At 33.0% G+C, this 22,490-nt stretch overlaps 1 protein-coding gene across 8 annotated transcripts in view; it reads left to right on the top strand.

Moving 5' to 3' along the window:
- Positions 1–21,666, top strand: part of ERBIN (erbb2 interacting protein) — a 112,276-nt gene extending 90,610 nt beyond the window's left edge. For 4 of the 8 annotated variants that reach the window (XM_054715210.1, XM_054715212.1, XM_054715211.1 and 1 more), the window contains 8 exons: positions 1,597–1,780; positions 4,247–5,792; positions 9,807–9,950; positions 12,749–12,865; positions 15,432–15,641; positions 16,601–16,693; positions 17,691–17,765; positions 18,462–21,666. In XM_054715210.1, the coding sequence (XP_054571185.1) occupies positions 1,597–1,780; positions 4,247–5,792; positions 9,807–9,950; positions 12,749–12,865; positions 15,432–15,641; positions 16,601–16,693; positions 17,691–17,765; positions 18,462–18,569 (2,477 nt within the window). In that variant the 3' untranslated portion in view covers positions 18,570–21,666. The remainder of the gene's footprint in view (positions 1–1,596; positions 1,781–4,246; positions 5,793–9,806; positions 9,951–12,748; positions 12,866–15,431; positions 15,642–16,600; positions 16,694–17,690; positions 17,766–18,461) is intronic. The other 4 variants (XM_028139549.2, XM_008161880.3, XM_008161882.3 and 1 more) reach the window with 4 other exon arrangements.
- The last annotated feature ends 824 nt before the right edge of the window (positions 21,667–22,490 follow it).

Here is a 22,490-nt window from a genome sequence, read left to right as displayed (position 1 = left end):
TCTTTTTCTTCTCTCTCTTGGACATGGACTTTATAGGGAGACAAGCCTAGATTATGATTTCCATTTCTACCACTTATTTACTGTATGATTCTTGAGCAACCTAACATTTTATCTATGTGTACATATCTAATTTGACATAAAATTAGGCTAATGAAGGAGTTGGTGAATATTAAATGCACTAGGTTATTCAGTGTACTGAGATCTAGCCCAATACTGGATATATAGTAGATGTTTGTTGTTATTTTATGTATCCCAGAATTTATTTTAAACCATTCTTTTTCCCAGCCATTCTTTCATTTAACATAAAAGGGGACTTGAAGGATATCTGTCTCTTCCTTTTACCCTTCCCTCACTCCTCCTCACTAGTGTCTGAACATCTCTATATTACCTCCACCAAGTATTGATCCAGCTATTGCCTTTATGGCATTAATGAAGTTTGCTTAGCAAGGTACTCCTCAAATAGCTTGATTTCATCATAATAATGGTGGTAATATATGTTGAATACTTACTAATTGCTACTTGCTATATGCTAAATATTTTACATGTTATCTAATGATCACAATTGTCCCATGATTTGGAATTGGAAGAAGGGGCGTAGATCTAGGAAAGAATTTGTTACATATAGTTTAACATTATTTTAAAATTTCATAATCCAAGACCCTAATACCTTAAAGTTGAATTAGAGAGCCCTGTGCTACTGTTTTTAACTGTAAACACAATCTAGACTACTTGAACTGAAATATTTGGAACAGCAAAAATACCCGTAATTCGGATTCATGTAATCTCCTATGACTGTGTCTATATATACTGTTTCTATGATTTGGCTAGAGTTGAGATAGTTAAAAACATTTTTTAGGGTTCTAAGATATTATGTTATCTTTTTTATCACTACTTTTAAAAATACTATTTATACTACCTACCTATACTGGAATATGAATATTGTCTATTTCTGTCTGTATTATTGTTACACATAAAACCATCTCACATATGAAGAGTTCAGTATTCATGTACAAGTTTTTGAAATGACTTATAAATATGAAGAGAGAGCTGACCTTGTGAAAATTTCTTGATTTGTTTGGTGGTTGTTTTTTGATTGACTGCATTGCTCATTTTTATTGTCAGAATAGATAAAAACAGTTCCTTACATGTATGATATAATTTCTCCCCAAGATAAGTTTACTTAAGACCATAAACTGTACTTTGTATTTTTTATTATTATGACTTTCTAAAATTGTAAATGAGTGGGAAAGCATATTTATTAAAACTAACCGATAGCCTTAGAACACATCGCATAATATAATCCTGTCAGGAATTCAAACTAATAAAATTCTGGGTGACCCTAACTTTGGTTATATTTTTTAAAAGTAAGGGTATCTATCACTATTTTAAAATTCTTTCATGTTTGTGTATATTAAGACTGAATTTTTTATAGGTGCCTCTGGTTTTCTACTTATTTATATAATTTTTTACCTTATATGTTGAACCAGGGCAATATAAATGCTATTTGTCATCACTGGGAAGTATTTCACACAGGATTTTTGGTGACTTTATCAGTGGCTTGAGTTTTTTGTTTGTTTGTTTGTTTGTTTGTTTCAGATGATACAAAGGATATAGATTCTTTATCAGATGAAGTTACACACAATAGCAATCAGAATAATAGCAACTGTTCTTCTCCATCCCGGATGTCTGATTCAGTTTCTCTTAATACCGATAGTAGTCAAGATACCTCACTCTGCTCTCCAGTGAAACAAACTCATATTGGCATTAATTCCAAAAGAAGGTTTGTAAATATCTTAACAATAATTTATTTGTACAAAAAATAGAGCTAGAAATGCAAATAAATATATATGACCAAAACAAAGGACTTCACAAATATTATAGAAGTGGTTCAGGTAGTATATGGTTTCTCCTCCACTTTATTACTAATTATTTAGCTTTTATAGATTTCCATTTTAGTTGTTTAAGGGGGGGAGAAAATATTTAAAATACGTTCTAATTTTCTTCATTAAAAGGTTGAACAGTTCTAGATATTACAACATAAATAACCTATTTGGGGTAATTCAATTAGGAACTGATATTTTTAGGATTAGAAATGCAAGATCATTTTGGGGTAATGCCATTAAAGGATATATTTAAATATTTTTGATTAGTGATGTATCTTTGGCTTAGACTTAAATTTATAGGTCAACTTCTCTGAAAAAGGCTTAATTCTTCCTACATGTTGGAATTTAGCTGAAATTTAAAACAAATATTATTTGGGCTCTCAAGAAGTTTGGTTATCAAAGTACCATTTTACTTTGATGCTAATCTATCAGGAAGAGTGCTTGATAGAAAGATTTGGCTTAATACTGAGCCCAAAGCTTATTGTATGGATATTGCTAAATATTTTTTAGAGTTCAATTGTTCTTATGCTCTAGGCAACATAGTTAAGTCAATTTTTTGTAAGTATTGATTTATATTGTTGGAAAAGAAAAGTGCCTTTTGTATCTGAAAATGAGTTTAGCTGTTATGTAGTTGTAATTATGATTAATCATTTATATCTGTCCTCTGAATTTGAGGTTAAGACCCAGTATGGTAAATTATTGATTTTTATAACCTTTCAGGTGTTAAGATAATGATTAATTTGTTGAATAATAAAATTTTACTATTGTTGGGAAGTAGTTTAGTATTTTCTAAATCATGTTTTTTATGTAATGAAATAAAGGCTAAGAAAGGGATATAGCTGCACCTCTGTGTTGTATTTCTAATCATGAATATTATTTGTCACCTAAGGGAAGATTAATATTAAGGAATATTTGTTGAAATATTAACTTGACTATTTTTTGAAATACAACTCGAAGACACTATTATGTTTTCATATTACCAAAGTATTTTCTGTAATTTTGGAATGTCACCTTTAAATATTTCCCAAATCCAATGTAGATTAAATTTACTTTCAGGTTTTTGTATGTTTTGTTTGGTGGTTGGTTTTTTGTGTGTTTGTTGTTGTTAACCCTCATCGAGGATATTTTTTTCCATTGAATTTTAGAGAAAGAGGGAGGGAGGAAAGGAAGGAGAGAGAGAGAGAGAGAAAGAAGAGAGAGAGAGAGATCACTGTGAGAGAGACATTAATTGGTTGCCTCCCACATGAGACCCCACTGGACCAGGGATCACACCTGCAACCGAGGTAACATGCCCTTGACTAGGAATTGAACCCGAGACACTTTGGTGCACAGGCCAACACTCTAACCATTTAGCAACACCAGCCAGGGTTAATTTCAGTTTTGATCTTCATATTTTGTAGAGCTATTGTTTAGTTCTTTATATCATTTTCTTATCTATATATTTGAATCTAATAACTTATTATGATAACTATGGCTAATAATAATAAGGTTTCAGAATCTTACCTAATAATAGACAAACATGTAAATTGACTGTACCTCTGCTATACCACCAGCCAATCAGGAGTGATATGCAAATTAACCCAACAAAGATGGCAGTTAATTTGCATACTCAGGCACCTAGTGGCGGGGGTGGATGGGACACAGGTGTTCTGCCCCACCCCCGGTTTCTCAGGGCCTCTGGGCAGTGTGGGAAGGCAGGGCTGGAGCGGAAAGAGGCTGCTCCGGGGCCTGAGCGGAAAGGGGCTGGGCTGGAGTGGAAAGGCGGTGCTTGGCAGCCAGGGAAAGGAAAGCCCATTCTAGCACGAATCTTTGTGCATCGGGCTTCTAGTTATTCATAAAAATGTTCTGTGCATTTTACTCAACTGTTCAAATTATTGGCTCTTTATCCATGTATCTTCCTATCTCTCAAGCATTTCATATTTTAAAATGTGTTTTTATTGATTTCATAAAGGAGGGGAGAGGAAAAGAGATAGAAACATCAATGATGAGAGAGAACCACTGATCGGCTGCCTCCTGCATGCCTCCTATTGGGAATCGAGCCCGCAATCCAAGCATGTGCCCTGACTGGGAAAGAACCGTGACCTCCTGGTTTATAGGTGGACACTCAACCAGTGAGCCACACCAGCTAGGCAGGCATTTCATATTTTAGCACATTTGTGAAAAGCTATACCAGAAGAGGACACATAATTGTTTTCTTTATTTAGCTCAAACTATATTGTGACTAAGTGATTTATGATATTGATGAAAATTAATCTTGATTATAAATTTTCATATAGTTTTACTTTTCTCCATTTAATATAAATGTCCCATTGCTAAGAAAACTGGGCTTTATGATGTTTCTGATAACATTATTTTTGTTTTAGGCAAGAAGATGAAAATTTTAACAGCCTTTTACAAAATGGAGATATTTTAAACCATTCAACAGAGAAATTCAAGGTTCATGATAAAAAAGATTTCAACTTACCTGAATATGATTTGAATATTGAAGAACGATTAGTTCTTATTGAGAAAGGTATTGACTCAATACCCACATCTGATGAATCTCACAAATTAGACCATATCAATATGAATCTTCATAAACTTATAACAAATGATACATTTCAACCAGAGAGAATAGAAAAATCAAAGGCACAGGATATCGTGCTTGGAACGGCCTTTTTAAGCGTTAATGGTAACGGACAAGCTGAGCGCTTGGAAAATGGAAACAAGTGTCCTAATCTGGAATGTGTAAATAAGGTGAATGGACATTCTGAGGAAACTCCACAGTCTCCTCGGAAGACTGAGCCCCAAGACACTGATCCTTCTATTGATATGGGTATTTCCAAGAGCACCGAAGATCTCTCCCCTCAGAGAAGTGGGCCAGTTGGGTCTGTTGTGAAATCTCATAGCATAACTAATATGGAGACTGGAGAGCTAAAAATCTATGACATTCTTAGTGATAATGGACTTCAGCAGCCAAGTGCAACAGCTAAAGTCACATCTACTATTGATGGAAAAAATATAGTCAGGAGCAAGTCTGCTACACTTTTGTATGATCAACCATTGCAAGTTTTTACTGGTTCTTCTTCATCTTCTGATTTAATATCAGGTACAAAGGCAATTTTTAAGTTTGATTCAAATCATAATCCTGAAGAGCCAAATATAAGAGGCCCCATAGCAAGTGGCCTACAATCTACGCCTCAGATATATGGTCCTCCACAATATAACATCCAGTACAGTAGCAGTGCTGCAGTCAAGGACACTTTGTGGCACTCCAAACAAAATCCCCAAATGGATCATGCCACTTTTCCTTCTCAGCGCCTTCCTCGATCAGAGAGCACAGAAAGCCACAGTTATGCAAATAAACATTCTGCCAATATGAATTTCTCTAACCATAACAATGTTCGAGCTAATACTGGATACCATTTGCATCCAAGACTTGGCCCAGGAAGACATGGGGAAATGTGGGCCATCTCACCAAATGACCGACTCATTCCTGGAGCAACTCGAAATACAATTCAGCGACAAAGTAGTGTGTCCTCTACAGCCTCTGTAAATGTTAGTGAGCCAGGTCCCACAAGGCGGGCCCAAATCCCTGAAGGAGAATATTTATCATACAGGGAGTTACATTCAGTGGGAAGAACTGCTCCAATGATGTCAGGATCACAGAGACCTCTATCTGCACGAACATACAGCATTGATGGTCCAAATACATCTAGGCCTCAAAGTGCTCGACCCTCAGTTAGTGAAATACCAGAGAGAACTATGTCAGTTAGTGATTTCAATTATTCACGGACTAGTCCTTCAAAAAGACCAAATGCAAGGGTTGGTTCTGAGCATTCTTTATTAGATCCTCCAGGAAAAAGTAAAGTTCCTCATGATTGGCGAGAACAAGTACTACGACACATTGAAGCCAAAAAGTTAGAAAAGGTAATTAAACATGAATTTTTTCATTCTCGCGAATTTACTGATTTTCCTTTAAAAATTTGGCATTTTTTTTTTTTAATCAAGGTGAAACAAGATACTCTGGATTATTGAATATATAGGATGTCCTTAAAAATGTATGCATACACTTTGAATAATTATAATGGCAGTGTATATTAAAATACATTTCATTTTCAAAATTGAGCTATCAGCTGTTGAAATGTGTATACATTTTTGGAGGACACCCTATATACTTATATTCTAGGAGTTTTTCCTTGGTGCTGACAATAGAGTTCCAAGTTCCAACTTGTCAGACTTGGAACAATTGAGATGGTAGTATAAGTTTCTCTCCCATCTCATATTCCCCAGTATTTTTTGATAGGCTTACATTTATTTTCTATATTTTTGTACATGTCTTTTAGATTGTGCCACACATACTATGAATAATACATGTATATACATGTGTACCTCTGTTTAGAATTTCTGACCTCTTGTCATCTATTAATAATTGTTGATTATGTAAATATGTATGCAAAAAATAAGCAGTTTATTGTACAGTTAACAGAAAAACAGATGTACTATAAATGTAAATATTTCATCTAAGATTTTTTTCCCCAGTTGTATGACTAACACTGTCACTGACACAGATGGCTTCTGGCATGGCATTTACTCTTTTCGAATTGCATTTGTGACCTGTTTAAACTCACTTGTCTGGCTCTACTATAGTGTGTAGATGTTTGTTTTTTGAAAGGAGTTATAATTTTTAAAATATCCTGTAAAACTGATATATTAGTGTCACAGTTCTGTGCTCAAATGTATAAGGCATATTCTTTCTTTAGGATTTAGCTTGATACCTCTCAGTGGATTTTACCCAAGAATTATCTTACCTCTGTTTATTAAATATAAGATACTGTTTTTTTAAAAATATACAACCTCAATTAGTCATTATTTTTAAAAATTTCTTAAGTCAAATTTTTTAGAAATAAATACCTAAAATATAATTAGTACCTTATATCAATCCATATTGCATCTCTGCCTGTAATTGTTAGCTCTATGCAATGCTGTCCTCTCAACTTTAAATAACTAAGCCATCTGTAAGGTTAGGTAACTTCATTCTCATCTATTTATTATGTTTCAGCTATAACTTTGTACATACAGTTGAGGTTCTTTGAACTTGTATGTTTTTGCTGACAAATTTAAGCAGAGGAGTAATATAGCTGTTTTATAAATAAACTTCTGGTGTGGAACTGGGTTCGAGGAGGAGAGGCTACAGAGTTAAGTTGACTGGGTGATGAAGACATCTAGTAGTAGTCCAGAAAATACATGAGAATGTATCAGTGGAATTGAGGCAAAGAAATGAATTTAAGAGGCAGTTCTGAAATAGACTTGATAAGAATTTACTTTTGATTGTAATATTCCTGTAATCAGTCATTGAATCAAGAAATTAAACTTGAGATTGGTGCCTGGAATAACTGATTTTGAGGAATGCCAGTAACTACTACTGAACATAGAGGAGCAATAGCAGATTTGGAGGATGAGATGAGTTTGTTTACTATACTATACTAATACTAATACTAATACTAATACTAATACTAATACTAATACTAATACTAATACTGTATTATACTATACTATACTAATACAATATTATACTATACTATACTAATACAATATTATACTATACTATACTAATACGATATTATACTATACTATACTATACTATACTATACTATACTATACTATACTATACTAAATATTAGTTGACATCTCTGATGGCTCTTCTCCCATTACTTTCATGTCTGACACAGAGTGCTGGACTTTAGTAAATGGAAGCAAGTAGCAGCCACTACATTGTTCACTGTGCCTCTCTGCTTTTTATATTTAGAAATTTGCCATATGGTTGCTTGGAGAGTACATGAAAGTAGTGTCTCGGTTTTGCTGCCCACTGGTAATTTAGAAATGAGAATTTAAGTGAAACTAGGAAATGCACAGGGAAATGTGATGTACACTCCAAACTTGAAAGTAATGATTGACAATGGTGGAGGTTGATGAAAGATCTCTATTTGCTCCTCTATGATTCCCCTTTCCTCCCCCAAACATAATTCTGATGTCATGGTGGACATTTGAAAAACTTCTTTAGGGAATTTCACAATGCCTTTCCTACCTTTAGAGGTAAGTCCCCAAATCAAAAGTTGCTACTTTGCCCAGCTGGTAGTTTATTAATAATACAGAAATAGATAAGTTATTGACCCTTACTTGGTTTTGAAACGTTGCGGTAGTCACACCTCTCCCACTCCAACAAACTACCTAGAATCCACACATATAAAATAGATTTCAAAAATCTCAAGATTTATTTATAAGTAGAATTTAACAACACTGACAATGAATAAAATTTTTATTTCAACGTTGAATTATTAAATGTCAGCATTTGCTAATATTACTTATTAAATTAAAAAACTTAGATATGTAAGCACTCAACCAGATATGATTAAAAATTAACACAACATGATAATTTTCATGTTCATCTACTCTTATGCAACTGTTTGCATATAATGAACAACAGTGCTCAGGACTTTTGCCCAGCACTGGTCTGCTCAGTGTTTCCATGTGTTGTGATGGAGTGCAGTTTTATATAAGTGTCTGAGCACAAGCCTGAATTAAAAACCAGACCTGTTCTGAGCATAAGCTCTCTTATTCAGTGAAGTATTTACAAAACGTCATATATGTTCAAAGATGGCATAATAAATAGGCTTTTTTTGAAATCTGCATATCCTTAAACAGGGTCAGTCAGTCCACTCAAGTTAACAACATGTTAAAACAAACCATTTGTGTATGTAACTGTGTGTATAATTTCTTCCTTTTTACATTCTGATCAGCTGTTTATGGAACCTCTGAATTGCCTCTGCTAAATCCTTATTTATCGTGAAATTGTTTGGAAAAGTACAGGCCTCGCCTATTAAGTTTAGCTTTTTCTTTAGTCATTATTTTAAAATCCACAAAATAACTAAAAGTGTACCTTGTAATTTTGTAGATCCGTTTCATTCTGGAATGTCATGTTAATGTTTCTTAATAGTAGATATCAATTTCATAATCTGGAGAAGGTGTTTATTCCCTAAGAGTAACATAGAAATGCTTCTTATAATGTCATTCCATATTTCTTCATTACAAGCCATGCTCAAAATATGGTTTCTCTCAGTTTTACCATCAGACTCTCAATATTCAGGGACATGACTGAAAGCATAAACATGAAAGAACAGCAGTTAATGACTCTGGAAGTAAAGAAGCAGGAATAATGAGAATCAGGCAGTGCATTTATTGAGGTACATTTTTCAGGCAGCCCTAGGATTAGTGAGTAGACATTTACATAAACTCAATATTTGGAAGGATTCTATCAATGGTTCTTTGTATTTAAGCAGCAAAAGGCACTACTAACTCCTAAAATATAATGTTTTTTAATATCTATTTATTTGGATGGGAGAAAGTTTTTATATGTGCACTTTCTAGTTTTTGTTTTTATTTTGGTAATTATAGAGCAGTGGGAGCCTTTTAAATGTTATATCCTAAAATTCTGTATTTATAATAAACTTTTGCAATGGCCAAGAGCCTAATATGTTTTGCCAAATATAATTTGTGCTATATTAAATATTTAAACTCTGCATTTATTTAATAAGATAACTTCTATAAAATAAAGCAGACTCTAGAAATTTATTTTGACTTAGAAATAACTGGTTGTTGGTAAAATTTATCTTTAGAGAGGAATTAGTTTGTGTCCCATGTATAGCTTATACAGATATGTCTGAACTTAAATGGTGGGATTACATGTAATTTGTGTGTATATTTGTATGTTGTCATGTATCTATATGGTAAATAGTGCCAGTTTCTTTCAATGGCACTGAAATTCCATGTTGCATGATATTTCTGTGTGGTATTGGGCTTACTTGTAAATGCATCTATACATAACATGTCTTGTGAATTTTGCATGCTACACTAATCTGTTAAATCTATCCCCTCTTTATTCAGAGCATGCTGTCAAGGTCCTTTAGTTCCAATTTTACTGCTGTAAGCAGCTTTCACTGTGGCAGCTCTAGGGATCTGCATGGCAGCCAAGGCAGTCTTGCCTTGAGTGTTGCAGACGGAAGAGGTTCTGGTGGGCACATTTTTCGAGTGAGTACCTGTAGTAAACCAGTACTTTTAGTGCACAGAAGAGAAATAAATCCCACATTTTAATGTTTTGACATTTCTGGAAAATAAAATTTGCTGTGGGGTTAGCTCTCTTGTTACCTCCCAGTTCCACCATGGCTTAGTGCTAAAACTTGCTGCACAGCTGATTTAGTCTTTATCTCTTAGGTTTCTATGTTCATAACTAAGGATGTAGTTAACTCTTTTTTATGTAAAAATGGGTGAGCAATAGAAATAACAGAGGGTTAAAAATTATTATTTTTAGTGCTTTTTCTCTTAAAACTAGCTTACTCTCCCTAAACTCAAGATTTTAAGACTGTGCCATATGTAATCCATAGAGGAGTTGTGGGGAACAGTAATTTTCATGTTAGTGATTGAGTATTGGCCCAAAAAAGCACTAAGAACTAAATGGAACCAAGTTTGATCATAAGTAGCTAAATATGATTAAAATTGAGGCTGAGAAATTGTAATAAGTACAATGAAAAGACAAAACGCAAATTCTTTATTACCCACATTTCAGCCATAGTCATTCATGGTGAAAATGAAAGGTTTATTCTTTTAATAGTGAAAATTAAGGATAGGGTGTAAGAATAGAGAAGGAGAAGGAACAGAACAACTTTGGCCTGGCTCTGTTTTAAGGTTTTCTCTTCCTAATAACTTGAGGTAGTAGCATAGCCTTCAAATAAATTCCTCTGCCCCTCCTATCCTGAAAAGACCTTTCTCCTGTAAGACCTTATTTTATCCCCTCCTCAGTTTTATTTCTATGTTGACTCTGCTTACTTTGGGGTGCTTTGCTTTTTCCTGAGCATCCACTCTTCCCACCCTCACCCCCTCTTAATATATTCCTGGTTTGTTCTAGGATAGGAGCTTGGCTCTAACTGTGTCTCATTCATCTTGCTTTGCCTTCTGTCACCCGACACCACTTGGTTTCCATGTTATGTTATAGTGGCAGTAAACATTTTGTAATTTATCAGATTGAAACAGGGAGAGAGAAGGGTGATGGCTATTAAACCCTGCATTTCTGGCAGTATTCCAGCTGAAGTCACAAAGTAAAGACAGGGGCCTTTATTAACTCAGGGGTAATCTTATAGTCATCTGGAACAGTTGTTCTTTACAAATTCTTATAGTAATATTTTTTGCTTGTTATTCTTAAATTCAGAGCCTTTGAGTCTGTTGTTGCATTTTACTTTTTCAATTATACTTGTTCTTTTAAAGATTAAATTCCGTACTTTCCAGCGTATAAGACGACTGGGTATATAAGATTTTCCTGTGTTAAAAAGTCGTTTTATATGCCGGAAAATACGGTATATTGGACTATATTGATGGGATTAGATATAATGCATTAGATATATTGGACTACCGTATTTTCTGGCATATAAAATGATTTTTTAACCCAGGAAAGTCTTATACGCCGGAAAATACGGTAAACATAGTTGATTTTTATGCATTCTGAAAGCACATCTGAAGAATGAAGAAGGAACATAAAGTTTTCATTGAATAAATACACAAAATTAGACCAAACTACATCTAAAAATGCTAAGCCATGGTTTGAACTAGCAACTAACAGTACATGATAGATCTGTTGCAGATACAGTTTCTAAGATTACATTATAAGCCCTTGGGTTTATATGTATCCTGTGGCATATCATAATGAAGTAGATTCAGATTATTTTTCAACATGATGATGTAATTTGCATATTTATATTGCTAGCCATGTACTGTTTTGAAAGTAACAATTTCTCTAGTGTTCTAAAATATAGCTAAGTGTATTTAGAATGAAATTAAAATGAAAATTTTAGGTATCTTGCATCCCGGCATATTTACAAGAAATGTTCAAGATAATGAAATTGAGTCTACTTTTAATCTAAAGCTGTCAGTGAGATAAGGTATAATATAAGGGTATCACTTGACATATAAAAATAGGAATTCTGGTTAGTTCTTTTTAAATACATTTCCCCAAACCAGTGCTTTTGAAAATATGGACCTGACTAATATTAGTATGATAAAATTAGTGTAAAATAAGTTTTATTTAATAGTATGTTTATTGGTACTGCTCATCATTTAAAAGAAAATCCTCGGTGATACTATGCTGTTGAAAGAACATCAGGTAATTTTTTTACCAAAAAACTTTTTGTTGTTCTCAACAGGAGTATATTTTAGTTGCTCTTAAAATTTGGGACTCTTAATTGGATTAAGAGTGTTGCTCAAAGTGTTCAAAGCTAGCTATTATTGTAAATAAAACTAAAAGCATTATAAAGAAATAACATTGTGTATCAGTATATATGTTTTATATATTATAAGAACAAACAGCCCTAGCTGGTTTGGCTCAGTTGATAGAGCGTTGGCCTGCTGACTGAAGGGTCCCGGGTTCGATTCCAGTCAAGGACATGTACCTGGGTTGTAGGCTCAATCCCCAGCCCTGGTCAGAAAAAAAAAGAACATTTTGACATTAACTTTGGAAGACGACTAAAAGTGCTAGTTTGTTTGTTTTTTTCCAGTTTTATTGAGGTATAATTGACATAACATTGTATTAGTCCAAGGTGTATATCTTGATAATTTTATATATGTACATATATATTGCAAAATGATTACCATGATCAGTTTAGTTAACATCAGTCATAAAGGTACTCAGATTGATGGCAGTTGTGATGTTAATGTTTTATTTGGTTCTTCATCTTTCTGTAGCGCTATTTTTTTCCTAATCTCTCAAGTGTCATCATCATTTTGGTTGTACATCTTAAAGATCATTACTTGTTTACTCTTTATTTTCCCCTAACTTGAAGCATCCCCAGACATCCTGTCCAGGAGATCCTTGTCAAGATGATATATTCATTTCAGGACAGCACAGCTACTCGTCAGCTACACTTAGTCACAAAGATGTTCCTCCAGACAGCTTGAAAGTAGGTGCTCAGGAAATAAAGTGGTATCTGTGAGCTTACTATGTTTGTGGCTTTTGAACTAGAAATATCATAGATGCTTTAACACTGAAAATACTTTTTTGAGAACTTACTTTCCTCCCTTGCTTAGTTATTAGTAGGGATTTATTTTTAAAATAATTGAAAAATAGAAAATTGTATTCTGCTATTTTTCAATTTATTCCATGATTTTTTTCCTACACTGGTGAATTATTTTGTTGTATTTTTTTGCATTTCTATAATATTACCTACTTATTTTATCATTTGAATCAGAGGGATTTTGGCATTCATGAGAAACCTATTTAAAGAGTTAAACTTGAACCTACCGTAAATTCTTCATTTGAGATTGTTTTACTATTACTAGGAGCATATTAAAATACTTTAAATGTAACTAAAAGTAATTAAAAAGGCTTTTGTATGTGATAGAATAGATGATGGTTTATTCTTACTAATTTTATAGCTAAAGTGTCACTCATTTAAAGTGACATTTGGAGTTTACTTTTCTGTTACCAATGTCAGATAGATAATTCTTTTCTTTTTTTAATATATATATTTATTGATTTCAGAGAGGAAGGAAGAGGGAGAGAGAGATAGAAACATCTATGATGAGAGAGAATCATGGATCGGCTGCCTCCTGCAAGTCCCCCACTGGGAATCGAGCCCACAACCCCGGCATATGCCCTTGACTGGAATTGAACCTGGGACCTTTCAGTTCGCAGGCCGACGCTCTATCCACTGAGCCAAACCGGCTAGGGCGATAATTATTTTCTTTAGTATGCTCTTCTTTTTCTTAACTAGTTCCATATCCTAGTATAACCAGATATAATTATGAAGCATAGTTATGTATAATATAAATTTTTATATTGTTCTTGAGAGTAGAAACACAGCCACATAACATTTAACTTCATATGTATCTATCACTTTTTGGTTTTTCTTTTAGTTGAGCTCTGTTACCCGGTTTTGTTTTGTTTTTGTTTTTTTGTTTTGTTTTTTTTTTCATTTTAAAATCCATTGTATGGTTTATGTTGTTGAGTTTGTTTTATGCTTTTTATTGCTCTGAGCCACCTGTATATTATACATAGCTTAATATATTACATGAGTACGTTTAGCATTGATGTAGAAAGTCAGGCACTAACAAGTATCTAGGGTGTCAAGGAGCCTTAAGAATGGGTCAGAAGTAATTATTGTCTGGAGAATTCTCCACAGGAGAAAAGTATTGAATCTGCACATAGGAAAAAAATGATATAAACATGGAGAAAAGCAAGTGCTGTCTACCAAGTTGTGTGTAAGTAATAAAGTAAAGCACAACTACTTAAGTACTCCTAAGAAGATTAATCACTTCAAATCTACAGTGATCAAGTGGTAAATACCCAATAAAAGATTTTTCAGGGAATACTGACATCTTTGTACTAATATCATCTGTCATAAAACACTCACATACGTTTCCAGTCTACAGAATTAACTAGCTTCTCAAATATAACACAGTGAAAAACAGGACTCTTAAAAAGTGAAAATCATCTTTACCAAAGCAAGGTTTACAGAGAAAAGCATTTCCAATTTTTCTACTTTTGGATAATTTTGGGAAAGTGGGGTTCAAATATTTCCCTCACAATTTTTCCATGGTTTCCTTGTGGATGAGGTCATCTTTTATTAATAATCAACAGTGATGTTTTAAATGACTGAATAGCTTAAATATATTTATTTCCTCTTCCAATCAGAATCTTTCACATGCAAATATTTACAATACAAATGTAACCTTATTTGCCACACAGGTTCCTCACTAACAGAATAAGCTATTAGCCAAATGCTACAAAGGTGATTTTAAATTCAGATTTAGTCTCTAAAAATGAAAGATGTTAAAATGAAGATAATTCTTTTAAAACACCAAAATAGTCTCAAGTATTTTGTTTAGCATGTCAAAAGTAAAATAGTATGTCAAAGCTTCATTTTTGTAGTTACTGTTATATGGAATTAATATTTAGAGAGTTTTAAAATTGCTAACTGATACACAATACGGCATAACTGAATTGGCTTGTTAATTCTGGAAAGAAAGTAATAAAGATAGAAAAGATACAGGATTAGGAAGATATTTTAGCAAAAAATTACTTTAGTTTTAAAGAAAAACCATTGGCAAATGCATGTTTTATGTGCATGTGAGAAATTAAAGATAGTATAGGAAAGGATACCCTTTTAATGGGCTTACTTAAATTTAAAAATTTTGGCATACTGTTTACCATTTTAACATTTGGTTATGTGAGAATAATAGGTGTATTTATATCATATAGAAAAGCAAATAATTTAAAATGTAGATATGATTTACTTTCATTTAAAATCTTTGAAAAGTCATTCTATCATCAAGCACTCAGGCAAGTTTAGAATTAAAACATAAACTTTTTTTAGTGTAAAATTAGAAAAAATAGTATAAGTGGCATGACACTGTGATTTAGAATGTTAACCTCTAGTGCTTTTGATATGCTCCAAGAAGAAAATCCAACTATTTGTATTAAGACATCATTATTGGTCATTTTAAGACACTTCATGTTTTTCTTAGATGCCTTTGAGTAATGGACAGATGGGCCAGCCTCTCAGGCCTCAGGCAAATTATAGTCAAATACATCACCCCATTCCTCAGGCATCTGTGGCAAGGCATCCCTCTAGAGAACAACTAATTGATTACTTGATGCTGAAAGTGGCCCACCAGCCGCCATATACACAGCCCCATTGTTCTCCTAGACAAGGCCATGAGCTGGCAAGGCAAGAGGTAAGAATGATCAAGAATATTTGAAATATGAGACTAAGCTTTTAATGTATTTTATAGGTTATTTAATTATTAGCAATAAATCCATATAGAATTTTAACATAGTTTTTTTTTTTAACCATTTTGTGTTTAAAGGTCTTGTTTCCTGATAAGTTTATAAAGTGTTAAACTTTGTGGTTTATTTTGACTTTATGACCCCAACCCCCATTCTCATTAATTGACATAGGATGTAGTGTTTTAGGCATGATTTGCTTCCTTTCCTAAGGTGGTTATATTCCTCAAACTGGTTAATGAAAGCAGACCTTCTTTAAGAATATAAATAGGCCATTAAACTTTTTTTAATATATATATTTTTTATTGTTGACAGTATTACAGATGTCTCCATTAAACTTGAATTGGCATGTTGTGGTTTGCTATTGTTATTTGACACTCAGCTTGTGAAAATTGACTTTAGTCTCTAAACTGCTTTGAGAATTAAATCTTACAGAGTACTTTTTTAAAAAAAGTTGCTAATCATATAGTCATATATTTTGATAGCTTATTGATAAAATGATATTAATAGAAACTTAGAGAACAAATGCTTTATTCATTTTGGATCTATGTAATGCTCAATAGACAGAGATGCTATGTAATGTAGAGGTTTCAGAAACTAATAATGTACATGTTTTATGCTATATGTCTTTAAGACCCATGTCTAAAAAATACAATAGGGTTAACATTAATTGGTTGCCTATTCTCATAAAACACCAATAGATTAAGTTATGAGCCTTGCTTTATAATCCTAGCTGTGCTGTTAACCCACTAACTCATTAACATAATATTCCATGTCATAGTTTCACTTCATCTGCCCAAATATTTGTTTTAGATGAATACCTACATAGTTATGTTTGTTACAACTTAATATACCAATACTTAACTATGGGTGTTACTGTGTTGCAACTTACCTTATTTTCATATCTCAGATTCGAGTGAGAGTTGAAAAGGATCCAGAACTTGGATTTAGCATATCAGGAGGTGTTGGTGGAAGAGGAAACCCATTCAGACCTGATGATGATGTGAGTTTTATTTATATATCCTTTGAAAAACCCATAAAGTTTTATTCACTATTAATACCTCTTATCCTATATAATAAAAGCCTATATGCAAATTGACTGAATGGTGGAATGACTTGTCACTATGACGCGCACTGACCACCAGGGTTAGACGCTCAATGCAGGAGCTGCCCACAGGCCCCAGGCCAGCCAAAGTGGGTGCCAGCAGGGACCCCCAACCACCCCACCGGTCACCCTACAGATAGGCCCTGATCACCAGCCAGGCCTAAGGACCCTATCCGTGCACAAATTTTGTGCATTGAGCCTCTAGTACATATGTAAAAACCTAACATGTATTTCTGTAAATCTAGACAGACATCACCTTTTTATTTCCTTTGGTATTGTTCAGCTTTTTGTTTTGAAATGTGATCAGTTTAATTGTTTGAGGAATACAAATTTAACCAAATATTTCAAATGTTCCTCATACTGTGAAGTGTTTTTTAACTTTGTAATTATTTTTCTGTACATCTATAGAAGTAACTTCATCACTTAAACAGAAATAACTATGCTGAATTATCAGAGGCAAAAATAAAAATAATAGAGTTGGGTTGCCCTGCCAGTGTGCTCCGTGGTTAGAGTGCCGGCCTGCTCACCAGAGGGTGACGGGTTTGATCCCCACCCCTGCTCGGGGCATGGGTGGGAGGCAACCAATCGATGTGTCTCTTTCACATGGATGTTTCTCTCTCTATCTCTATGTTTTTTTTTTTCTCTACCTCTCTCTTCCCCTCCCCCCGCCTTTACAATCTTTCTAAAAAAATCAATGGAAAAAATATACTCACTCCTTGGATGAGGATATAAAATAATAATAATAATAGGGTTGGTTGTCACAATGTTTTCAGAGAAGACAAGGAGAAATCCTCACAATTCAAATGTTTGCATACTGAGGAAGATTGCTTCTTGGTACTCTGTTATTTATGCATACTGCTTCCCATTAAATAATTTTTTGTTGTTGTTATTAAAGGGTATATTTGTAACAAGGGTACAGCCTGAAGGACCAGCATCAAAATTATTGCAACCAGGTGATAAAATTATTCAGGTAACTAAAATACATCTTTTTATTATTTTCTTTACTTTTTACTTTGTAACTAATCTGTCTTCTCATCAAGAAATTATTAAATGCCTGATTTGAAAATAAGCATTTTGTGAAGTTTATCTTTAAATATTTATGGATAAAAAGAGTGATATTTCCTATAGGCTACTCTAATGCTTTCATAGTTTAAATAATTTCCCACCTTGTACTGTGGAAAATCATACTGATATTTTTAATACATGTTTGATATATTTTAGCATTTTATTTTACTTCAGAAATGGTAACGTCTCTAAAATAAGGTGATGAAAGAATCTTTGTTTAATTAGGAGAATTACAGCAGTTAATTCATGGGAGCACTTAAAACTGTGTGTCTGGCACACCAGTAAGACCTCAATAAACATTTAGGCTAAATTATAGGAAGTATCGTGTTCTTGATCTGTTACCCCTGCAACTTGGTGACTTCAGTTGCACGGTAGTGCATACACACAACACTGACAGCACTGTGTCTTTGACAAGTATTCCTGGCACTGGCTGTTATGTAGGAATCATCTGAATATATAGGTTCCTTGAGTCCACCTTCAGAGATTCTATTTTAGTGCTCAGGAGTCTCAATGTTGTTTTCAATTGCCAAAATCTTTCTTATTTTCTGCAAGTAAATTACTATGAAAATTTTTTTTTAATATTTTTCTTTTTTTCTTCTAGGCTAATGGCTACAGTTTCATTAATATTGAACATGGACAAGCAGTGTCCTTGCTAAAAACTTTCCAGAACACAGTAGAACTCATCATTGTACGAGAGGTTTCCTCATAAGAACTGTGGACAAAAAAAGGGGGAAGACAGCAAGATTTATTGGAAGATATTTGCAGGGGAAATTAATATTTTGACTATTTTTATATATAAAGAAGAACTCAAAAAAGTATTTCAAATTTGTACATTAATGAAATAATGGAACTTGTAGCTAGAGGGAAAGAACCACTGTACAGTATATAGGGAAAACTGTTGAATTTAAACCATATAAGACTTCTTGTTAGGTTTTTTTAAAAACATAGCAATCAAGGCTACAAAAACAAACGTATGTTGTTTTTGTATAGATTGTAGGTTTATTTTTGGATTTCATACACAGACTGAACTCTGTGCAAGGCTCTTGTTAGCCTTGATTGTAGCCCAGAGACAGATGGCAGAGCTAGCTGTCTCATAGCTCTTAAGCCCTTATTTTTATTCAACTGATTATTAATGTTTTTCTGCTGAAACTTTTTTTTTTTAATGTGGGCAAGAGATTTGAAGTGTTGGCTTTTGCTATGTGCATATTGAATCGCAGAGTGAGCAGGTGAAGGTGGTGCTGGTGGATTCACTTTCCAAGGCCTGATTAAGTTAATTCCTGTAAAAACCTGAAAGCAAAGAATGAAAAAACAGCTATCTGTCCATGTGTTTTTATTAACAGAATAATGCAATAAAAATGTAATGTCTTTTTAAAGAAATAAAAAAGACGATGATTGCATTTTATGAGCTCCACAGGATCTGTCCTTGTCATAAACTAGATAAATTTCCTACTGGTGATTCGATTTTCCATTTTTTAATCACAGGAAATTTTTAACTACTGTAGATGAATGTCCATGCTTTTTCTGTGATACGGAAATACCTTGATTTTTTTTTTTTTTTTTTTTTTTTTGGGCAAATGATATTTGCGATTTGTTTTATAAGTAGTACTCCATTTTAATCTTAATTTATAATTTTTATTTTAAGCAGCAAAGGAAACTAAAATGGCCAGTTTTAAGATTGTGTTGCTATGACACAAAATGTAAGAAGATTTAGGAAAGCCTCTTGCTTTTGTTTGGCCTCACATTGCCTTGGTAAAGGAAAAGGAAAGTACGCATGGAGCTAGGAAACCAAAGCAAGTTTGTGAAACTGGCACAGTGATAGAGCATTGCTGTGGAGGGTTGTAGAGCAAAGGGATGGGTCCTTTGGGCCTACCAGTGTGTAAAGGTGTTCAAATAAAGGGCTGTTCCTACAGGTAACATTAAATGTGAACTTGACACTTCAGAGTCTTTAAAGGGTTTCTAAGTGTATCAGTGTAATAGTGTTTTACCACCAACTGCCTTTGTTGTCATTGGTGTAAGAAATATTGGGTAGAAGTTTATTAATTTTGTTTATCCAAACAAAATTTTGTTTTTGTTTTGTATGTAATCAAATAAAAATTGAGTAATATGCAATGGTAAGAATGAATGCATGGATACTTGGACCATAAAAATGTGCCATAGAAGACCAATAACTGTTTTTATTCAAAGCTGATCTAGAGCCTTTCATTAGAGCAATATTCAACTATTGCAATTCATTTTTAATTACTAAGAAATATAATTTTGGAATTTTTAATCTGTTATTCGTTGTTCTTCAACCTTGTTTTAATTAAGACTTTCATAGGACTAGCAAAAACAGCAATCAACATTATTTTGCAAAAGTGAGTTAGACTCCAATTCCTTTTTGCTAGTCAGAGTAAATAGGTAGTACTTTCAGAAAGATGTGAACTCAAATATTGCACTTCTTTCAAGATGTTACCAATTGGTTATTGTGCTGTGTATAGTTTTAATAATATTGTTTGAAACCCTTTAACAACTCTTTGTAAATTTTAACTCATTTTTGTTGATTTTCAGTACTATTTACATAGGAATTGATTTTTATGGATATAGTAGAAGAAATGTGCTGTATTTTGATAAAATTCATTTATTGTATGTATTGTAATCTCTAAAAAAAAGAATGACAAACAGCTTCTTTAAGATAAGCCTTGGTGTTCCCTTTATTCATAGTTGATTTTAAAATATTTTGGCATTGTAACTTTACAATGTCATTTCAATACATGTAATTTTACATTGTATTTCACATCATTTTTATTGATTTCAATCAATTTTTCAGTCAATATTATTGGAATACATAAAATAGATATAATTATTACATTTTTCAACTACTTTACCTCGAATTAGATACACAAACTATAATTTTAGAAAAGGAAGTAAGCCACAAAGAACAATTGATTTGTCAATGATCTAAACTTGATTGTCTGCTTTTATATTGAAGTACTACAAGTGCAACAGGTATTATTATATGCACTAGTATTTTTTCTACTCTAGTTAATTTAAAACATCTTTTAATGTTATTGTAACACAAAGTTGAATAAGGAAATTTTGTTACCAAGAGGAGTAACATGATACATAATATAATGTTAAAAACTAATAGCAAAAAGTTTTGCACTTAAATTAATAGCTCAAGTTTTCTTCTAAAATATTGGAAAATTGAAATGAAATAACAAGGACTCTTCATTAGAACTTTTGGTAATGATAAAGTTCAAAATTTGAATAAAAGAGTAATAATTCAAATCTTTTGAGAATATAGAAAGGGCATTTTTAGTTTATATGAAGTTGAGTGATTTGCAGTCAAGGCCTACACCCATAACAGACTTTATTTTAATAAGTATCATGTAGCAAACCATCAAAACTTTCTTATTTTTAGTAACTACCCTAAAATTTTAAACCATTAAAAATTATGTGTTAAGGGTAATTTACTCAGTACAGAATTGTATCCATAAAACTAAAGTTTTTTTTTTCTTATTCATTAAAGAATCATTAGTTTACTAAAATCCATGAAATTCTAAAATTTCCTACATATTTATTTTATAATTTTTTTATGACCTCTTTGGACTTAAATGTATATATACTTCTAAAAAAATTTAAACACAAACATTGCTATAAATAGAACTAAACTTTTAAGCATTAAATTTGCTGTTTAAAAAAAATCCCATTAGCAGCTATGTAATATTTTTATCAATCAACATTTTTAAAAAATTCCACATTTTTGTATATATCTAGATTGTTTTAAGTAACCACAGTGACTAGGTAATAAACTAATGCTATTTAAAGTTGTGTGATTTTATGAAATTCAGGGTGAAAAGAATTGTTACAAAAAGAAAGATACACAATTATTTTTTTTGACCACTGAGAAAATTTATTTCTGGGTATGGAGGAAGTATTGTATTTTACTTTAAAGGAAATCAGTGGAGTATGAAATATTTTTCAGTTAGTTTAAAATTGGTGATCAATCCAATCTACTTAGGATATTTTTTCCCATTCTTTTGAAATTCTTATAGCTTATCATTTTGGTTTAAGGTATATAGATTTCTTATGAAAGAGACATTGAAATCAAAATTAACCTTTTGCACTCGGATGTCGAGTGTGACTCGACACGGTTAGCATTAGAATAAAGGAATTAAGAAAAAAGCAAGCAAGTGCAAAGGGTTAAAATAATTTCATGTTTCATCAAAAGCATAAATACACATAGCTGATGATGTACAAAGGGGAAAAGATCACTTGTAAAAGGTAATATAGATGATATAGGCAGCCAGTTCAAACCGTTGGATATTTCCCTTGTCTACACTAATAAAAAAGAAATAAGCAAATTGTACCTCCGCAGTGCCCGTCAGCCAATCAGGAGTGGTTATGCAAATTAACCCCTTTGTTGGAGTGGCAGGACAGGACGCCTGCTATGAGGGGGAAGGCGGGGTGGGGGGCGGAGGGAGCTACAGGAGCAGTGCTGCAGCCAGGAGTGAAGACTTGGAGGCGGCCGGGAGCGAAGCCAGGGGAAGGAAGGCCTATGCTTGCACAAATCTTCGTGCAACGGGCCTCTAGTTTCTAATAAGAGGTTCAGGAAAGGTTGGCAGGTTTCTTTACCTCTGTAAAACTTGAA

Source organism: Eptesicus fuscus, chromosome 4, assembly GCF_027574615.1.
Source record: "Eptesicus fuscus isolate TK198812 chromosome 4, DD_ASM_mEF_20220401, whole genome shotgun sequence".
Classification (NCBI taxonomy): Eukaryota; Metazoa; Chordata; class Mammalia; order Chiroptera; family Vespertilionidae; genus Eptesicus; species Eptesicus fuscus.
Note: the sequence above shows the minus strand (reverse complement) of the source record. Positions and strands in the feature narration are given on the sequence as shown.